Source organism: Sinocyclocheilus grahami, unplaced genomic scaffold, assembly GCF_001515645.1.
Source record: "Sinocyclocheilus grahami isolate Dianchi unplaced genomic scaffold, SAMN03320097.WGS_v1.1 scaffold1365.1, whole genome shotgun sequence".
NCBI classification, from domain to species: Eukaryota; Metazoa; Chordata; class Actinopteri; order Cypriniformes; family Cyprinidae; genus Sinocyclocheilus; species Sinocyclocheilus grahami.
The window spans coordinates 9,049-17,315 of NW_015506544.1; the positions used below are offsets into that span (position 1 = coordinate 9,049).

Consider the following 8,267-nt stretch of genomic DNA (forward strand, 5'->3'; position numbering starts at 1 on the left):
AAAAAGCTCACTCACTTCAATTTATCTCAATCTCACGATTCCGTGATATGAAGCTCTCAGAAATGCAAATAATAGCTTATTTACATCGTGTCTGTGTGTGGCGTTTCAGTGAATTCTGACTGTGTCACCCTGTATCTATTTATATATTTCTTTATTAATATCTTAATATATTATTATATCTTAAATTAATCATTTGCACACACTGGCATTATCCGGCTCCGCTCCTCCCGACCGCAGACACAGTGGTTTACAAGCCACTTTTCCTGCATTTTTAGTCAATTTCTTGACTATCCCCCCCTTATGAACAACAACACATTTTCGTACACAATAAAAGCTCCTTGTGGTCTCCGATTTGAGCAGCCATAAACATCGCAAAACACAGGCATTTTGAGTTTCTGCTAGTGATTTCTATGGAGAAAAATCACTTCCTGCCCTCCAGCTGCATTTCGCGCGTCATCAGAATCACGTGATTGCAAACTGGTGAACAACCACCAATACTGCCTGGATCACGCCTGAAATACGTTGAAGCGGTTGAACACCCTCAGGCCCACGCCCAGAGTTAAAGAATTCCCCTTATACAGGTTGTGGCGTTGACTACGAGTTCAATGCTTGACGCACATCAAATAGGTCTTGCGACACGATCAACATACAGCCTGTATATCATGCCAGAGGAAAACTGAAGTAAAGAGAAATCTCTGCGCTTTTTAAAGGGGCCGTGAACTTGACTTCCGCCCGGCTCATTCCACCCACACAGAAAGGAAAACCCACTAAAGGGGATCACCCCATTACATGTAAATACTTTTTTTTTTGCTTTTTGGAAGCATTAGGGAGAGGGTGCCATTTTCTTTGAACTTGAGATTTTGCCTATGTTTATGTTAGTCAGTAAGGTAATTTATTTATTTTCATTTGTTTAGGTTATTTGTTGATAGTTAGAGAGTTTTGTTTATGTTGTTGGCCTTGCCCTCTCTTGAAGATTTGATTCCTTTATAATTCTTTTTGTTAGTAATAAAGCTATTTGTTTAAGTTTGCGTTTGGTGCTTTTCTGGATCAGGGGATTGTTGTGACCGTCAGACCCACTTTTTTCTTTTTTTTGTTACAGCCTCACCCCTAGACAAACAAGGAGACTTGTAACAACATGTATTTTATTGATTAGGTTATATTGATTGTAATTCTACAATCACAGAGGACAGGGCTCAGAAATAACATTCAAAACAGAAAATTCAAGCAATATCAATAAGAGGTACAACACATTGACATATATGCCCAAGCCTAACTGTCTGACTGGACAAATGTACATAAGGTTTCATTTCAAAGTTATAGCTTAAAATGATTTTACTCCAATTTTGCTAGTTTTTTTTTAAGTTGAAAGTCTTATCTACAGCTGGGACAAGGATTCCATTGTGTCAGACTACACCATGTTGCCATGGATGCATTCTAAAACATGTTAACCAATCAGAGCTAAATATGCAGATACAGTATGTCAATACATATACCCTTCTAAGAACAAAAAAATAAATAAAAATAAGGCATGGTACATTGTAACTGCAGGTACACCTGCAGAACTTTGTGAAAGGCCAATGATTCACTTGATGAGTGAGCCATCAGAATGTAAGAACCAGAGGTGGCAAATATGATTCTAGAGGTAGAAATAAGGATTTTTTGTTTTGTCATAGTGTGATATCAGTATTGATTTCACCAGCTGACAACAGTCTATCATTGTTGACCTATTCATGCTTTTTTTGTATTTGTATTTATAATTAAAAAAAAATTCAAACTCATCCATTTTATTTTGAGTATATCATTTATACACTCCCTCACCAACATGCTTGAGAAGGAGTACGCATATAGAAGGGTAAAAGCATGTAAAAAGCCTTCCTGTGCACCAAATACTTCATATCACACATCTTTTACCACCTTATTAATCACCACTAAATTATGCCTAACCAGTAACACAGTGTAGTTCAGTTTGTTAATGCATTTAGTTCTCTTAGTTCTAATTAGTTAATGTATTAGGTATCTAAAACTAACAATGAACAACAATTTTTATAGCATGTATTAATCTACAGTAGGTTCATGTTAATTTATCAATATACTATTGTTCATCGTTAATTCGTGTTTATTCATAATACATTAACTAATGTTAATATTGTTATTTATATGAACTATTGAATTAATGTTTAGAACCTTATTGTAAAGTGTTGCAACTTATTCTAACACTGATTTGTTAGTTTTGAGCAACACATACTTTTGTTGACTACCTGTCAACTTAATTTCAAGCAGATACTGTGAGAATATTTGATGCATACAGTGTATGTGCTTTCCCAAAAGTCTGAGCCTTTCCTCTAGCACCAGGTTTTGCCACTCCCGGTTAACAGTGTGGCTTTAAAAAAGAAAGAACTAGCAGTTTATTCACAGAAAAGTCACAAATACAGTGTCATCAGCAGCAAAACAGTGTACAGCAGCATGTACCCTGCATAAAAGGCAAATTGAAAACAAGCAACTCGGCAGCAAAGATTCTGAACATATCCAAAAACATCACTGGAGAGGTATCTTCGAACTACTAGCTGTAGTACTCATTGCATCAGCTACACTAAGGTGTATTTGGATAACATTCATAGACACATTCATCACACTCATCACAACCCTGCTAAAATGTAGCACCAGTACATGCGCTCATTGGCGCTCCCTCCTGCTGGTGGCGCCCTAGCCGACCGTCTAGCTTGCCCATGCCTAGAAACGGTACTGCGTGAATCACAGAATACTCTGCACGCGTTCACCAGCGCGCTCGAGAAGTGTGATAAGATTTTCGCGAACCATTCCTATCGCGAAGCTGCTGGTAAAATGTGTGATTTATTTGACTTATTTAGAGAAACAGCCACTTTAAAATGCTATGGAGAAAGTCGAACAGTAGCTAAAGTATCTAAAAAAGGCAAATAAACTAAAAAGACTGATGAAAAGAGGAGAAAACATTCTTGAACCAGCACTAACATATAATAAAATCTTTTTAAAGTACTCATGACCACCTTTACTAGAATTGATCACGTTTTATTGTAGGCTCATTTATTGTGTCAAATTTAGTCTAACTTGTAGAATTTATATTAGATAATCTGTTAAGGGAATTAATTTTTCCCTATAGATTTATATTAAAGCTGTGTCATGTAGCTATTGGATCTAAATGTGCAGGCGATTGTTTCTTCATAACAAATGCTATATTGATTCATAAAAAAAAAAAAAAAGTAATTATTGGCCTGGTAATGATTAATAGGCTAGTCATATTATAACAAATGCTACAATTATGTGATCTTCAGATATTCCAAAAAGATGGCATAGATTAAATTATTAAGAGCCTGATGAACTGTTAAGGAGTAAGACATAATATCAATATGAGAAAATGTTAAGTTAGATTGACTTCCCATGGCGTGTTGAATTAGAACATTCTGTCAAACTATAGCCTATAAGTTCCTAATTAATATAAAATACATTATATATATATATGTATGTATATATATATATATATATATATATATATATCCTATGTAAACAAGTAATTGTTAACTATGATGTTACTTTATTGCACCAACTTTGCATAGATGATAGCACAAAATACCATTTCACAAAAATAAATATATAAGCAAACAAATAAATAAACCTTATTAGCATGATCTGGGACTCTACTAAACCAGTTCACACTTCAACCCACCCAATGTAAACCAAAACTATGCCCTTGCTATTAACTATTAAAAATTCTTATAATACTAATTTGTTGCATAGGTATCAACCTATAATCTACACTATTATGTAATATACACAGCATTAATGCTACATAAAATATAACGTGATTAGATTTCACCCTGGTGATATCAGTAGGCCTACTGACTAATATGAATCGTCTTATGGATTGTTTGTTACATGATTAAAAGTCTGGACTAAGCAGTGCATAAATGTGCAATTAAGGTACTTTTTAATTTTATAAGACAGAGCTGAACACGCATAGATGATGGCTGCAGCAGCCCTAGATCTGGAGATTGGGGGGAGATGGTCCTCCTCACTGCAGAACACAAGATCCAGCAAAGTCCCTAGCCTAGGATATTCTATAGTCTTTGGATCCAGCCACAGTGTACAGAAGGTGGCGACAATGCTCCAAAGGAACGAGCGGCCGTTACACATGAAGAAGAAAAAGCCAATCAGCAACTGTTCTCAGGTTTGAACGTAAAGCGGTTCATCGCGGTCCTCAGTATTGTTCATTGGTTCTGTCATCGAAGACTTCACATTCTTTGCTTATACAGCTATTAAGAAATTTTGCGAAGCGATCAACATGTTAATAAGTTGTTGAGGTAAATTCAATTGTCAACATAATAACGCTTTTGGTTTTTAAACTATGGGCATGGTAGTGCCGTTGTTTCCTGTATAACGTTAGAGGTGTATGCATGTATGCAGTCAAGCATTAATGAATTATTTCTACTGATTTTCCAATGATTTCAAATAATTTATATTCAGAAAGTCTGTTTTAGTAACTGCAAACCGTTCGATCCGTTCTGATCTAGGTCATTTGCCTTGAAAATGTGTATATTTGAAAACTCAGTGAAATGTCAGTGTTCTCGAGCGTTTTGTTCATTGTCTGCTTGTGTTTTAGTGCCTTCATTTTTGTGTCAGTACAAAAACAGTTTCAAGGGATCGTGGATTAATGATCCGTTTATACAAATCTCTAGAAAATCTACGTTTCAAATAAGACTAAAACCTGATGATTTTAGGTCATCTCCATCTGTAAAGATGATCTTGTAACAGACTAAAATGCACTGAAATTCAAAATGAGTTTATTTCGGAGATTGTGAGGTGGAATGTTTATAGAATATTATAGTGACACTGTACAATAAGGTCTCATTTGTTAACCTGAACTAACTGAGTAATGTATTTTTATAGCTTTTATTAACCTTTGTTAATGTTGGTTAATAAAAATGTTCATGTTAGTTTACATTGCATTAATTAATGTTAGCAAATCTTGAAATTAAAATGAAATGATATTAATAAATGCTGTAGAAATATTATAAATCGTTAGTTCATGATAAATTATTTAAGTGAACTAATATTAACAAATTAAACATTATTGTAAAGTGTTACTAACATTCATCATACATGCATTCATTCGCAGAGGAATTACATTTGCGCTTTTTTGGTCATTTCATGATTTCCCAGGGACTTTAACCCAAGACCTTGCTGTGGCTAGCACATGCTCTAGTTTAAGCTGCAAGTTATTGTTTCTCCATTTTTATATGGTAATGGTTTAATTCTACTTTGTAGTAAAGATCCAAGATGAATGCAACAGGAAAAAATGGGCCGGTGTTTATCAAGACTTACAGTAAAAGAATGCGAAAGGTTGAGCCTTGGTTCTCCCCTGACCTGAAGAAAGCAGCTTTCTCTTTTTCAAGCACTCCCTCATCGGATCAGTCCATATCAGAAATCACACATCCAAAGAAGCGGTAAAACATGCTCTCACCTATTTATTCATTAACATTGCCATTTTATATTACAAAACTCTGATTGAACTTTTCTATAGGCAAGCTGTTATTATGCATTACAATTTCTCATTCCTTTCTCTGTTCTAAGGAGAGTAAGAGAAACAGGCTCCCATGCCGCAAAGAGCAAAGGCATGACTGCCATAAAGGAGAAAGAGAGTGATGAGGAAAACTACACGCCGTCCGTATCATCCCGGTCAGGACTGTGGCAAAACAACTCAACAACATTGTGTAGAACAGATTAACTATTAACACAGAGAATATATTATTTCAATGCAGACTTTTCTGTCAACTTTCAATGACTTGAACCCTAGATCTTATTTTACTCATTATTTGAAGATTCTAAAACCTATTAGAAATTCTCAGTAGACTGACTATTACCTTTTTCTTCACTGTTCTGTATGACTTTGTTTCTGCAGAAAAAAGGCAAATGCAAAACCATCAGTAAGGACAACAGCTGCGAGAACTCAAACAACAAAGGCAAAACGAAATAAACAATTAATCGTTTTCACTAGCAGTGAAAATGAGGATGATGTCTTGATGATGAAGAATAAAGTCCGTCCAAAATCATCTGCTGATGAATGTGCTGGGTAAGCTTGTTATACATTTTGTGAAAAAATCTGAAAATCAATAGTGTTACATAACTCAGTCAGCATAAGTGAAATGTTGTTTTGTACCCCTGCAGTGCCAAGAAAGTATTAGACCCTCCCCATTTGGGCAGATTTGTTACAAAACGCAAAAGACCACCGGCAACTATCCGAACTAAGAGGATCGTAAGTAACAGTATGCGGGGGGTACTTTGTATGTAAGAGAAAATTCCGACGGACTGTCGTTAAAGCAGGGTTCTGGTCTTTCCCACTTTTTTCCTTTCCTCCTAGTCTCTTGTTCTTCACCACACGCTAGATTCCTCGGATGATTTTCTCCCTTCATTCTCCAAAAATAAGCGTGTTGCAAGCAGAAGGCCATTTGACATGGATAAACATGACTCAAAGAATCACGCTGCTCTCAAGAACTGCAAACGCTCACAGAAACATGTGGCTCTGGCTGAGGTCTCTTTCAATGATAGCGATGACCAGCAGCTCCCAAGTAAACGTCTCCTGCTATCAAGCACCCCTTCCCTTGTCTGCAGACAGCTCCTAAACTTACCAGATCCCTCCATCAGTGAGATCTCCTCCCTCAGCTTTGATGAAATGCACCAACCTACAGAAAACAACAACAGCCTTCATAGTTTGAAGAATGTCAAAGTTTGTGACCACACAGCACAGGAGAAGAAAAGTCAACAGCTCCCAAACCCAGGCATCTCTTCTGGAGAGAGAGAGATGGAGCAGATGGAGGGAGAAGAGGAAGCAGTTGTGGAAGAACGAGCTGGGGATGGAGAGAGGTATCAGGGAAAAGAAGGATGTGCTGAGGCCACATCTGCACAGCCAAGCACAAGTTTTGGATGTGTGTCACCACAGTCACACATAAAATCTTTAACAGATGAGCTAAAAGAGAGGTGAGTAATAGTTGGTTATTCACATAGAGAAAACTTGCAGAAAGCATTTTTTTAATCTCTAGAGGAGCATATAGCAAAAATTGTAAATATTTGCATTAAATGTAACTTATTTACTTTTTTTTGCTTAAAGGGGTAGTTCCCTGAAAATGGAAATTCTGTCATCGTTTAATCACTCTCATGTTGTTTCATAACTGTATTATAGGCTGGAATACACTACATGACATTTATAATCTGAACAGATTTTAAAACACTGGGAATCATACACTTACCGACTTTGTAATAGTCACAGAGGAAAAGCTGGCCATCATACACTAAACGACTGAGGATCACACACTACCAGACTTTAAAGTCGTTCCGATCACAACAAACTCACGCAGAAACGTGTGCCTTGTTGCGGGGAGATGCGTGACAAACATGAAAATAATGCATGTTCTAAAATAGACTCGAAATATCAAACATGTTTCTGACTGGATGGAGTCTAAGTCTGAAGCTAAAAATCGGAGTCTGTTACCATCATGCACTACATGATTTCCTGTTGTTTTAGAGTAGTTCACTTTTACTGTATGGACAAAACCTATCCCATTATTCTGTAATGTAATTAGAATTCCACTTTCAGTCAGTACTTAAAACACAAAATGTGTGGGTGAAAGTGACTCATAATGATGGACCAGTTCATTTATATTAACATTAATTTCTTTACAAAACAACAACTGCAGTAACATTATCGTGGCGAAGTTTGATCAGATAGTGAGGGAATAGAAGCCAACAAATGTTCAGCAAACATACTGCTTAAAAAGTATCCCAGGGTGCACCTCATGAAATGCTGGAATCCCTGCAAAGTGGCTGTTTTGTCATTTCATTATTTTGATGTTCTGACTATTTTTCTGAATGTGGAAAATAGTATTAAAGGGGTCATATAATGCGATTTCAATTTTTCCTTTCTCTTTGGAGTGTTACAAGCTCTTGGTGCATAAAGAAGATCTGTAAAGTTGCAAAGACTAAAGTCTCAAATCCAAAGAGATATTCTTTATAAAAGTTAAGAGTCAACCACGCCTACCTAAAACGGCTCATTCTAACACGCCCCCACATACCTATGTCACTACTTGGGAAGATTTGCATAACGCCGCCCAAATGTTCACGCAAAGAAAGAAGGTGTAACTTCTATTCTCACTGTAGTATTGTTGTTGCCACCACTGCCATGTCATGAAGGCGCTGTGAAACTACTTTGTTTGGTCTTCCAAAAGAGGATGATATCTGCT

At 36.5% G+C, this 8,267-nt stretch overlaps 1 protein-coding gene across 1 annotated transcript in view; it reads left to right on the forward strand.

Annotated features, from left to right (window-relative positions):
* The first annotated feature begins 4,207 nt into the window (after positions 1 to 4,207).
* The window catches only part of LOC107569615 (uncharacterized), a 16,054-nt gene continuing 11,994 nt past the window's right edge, over positions 4,208 to 8,267 (forward strand). Inside the window, exons 1-6 of the mRNA XM_016255733.1 lie at positions 4,208 to 4,334; positions 5,299 to 5,477; positions 5,605 to 5,709; positions 5,933 to 6,103; positions 6,199 to 6,286; positions 6,392 to 7,008. Of these exons, the coding sequence (XP_016111219.1) occupies positions 5,311 to 5,477; positions 5,605 to 5,709; positions 5,933 to 6,103; positions 6,199 to 6,286; positions 6,392 to 7,008 (1,148 nt within the window). The 5' untranslated portion in view covers positions 4,208 to 4,334; positions 5,299 to 5,310. The remainder of the gene's footprint in view (positions 4,335 to 5,298; positions 5,478 to 5,604; positions 5,710 to 5,932; positions 6,104 to 6,198; positions 6,287 to 6,391; positions 7,009 to 8,267) is intronic.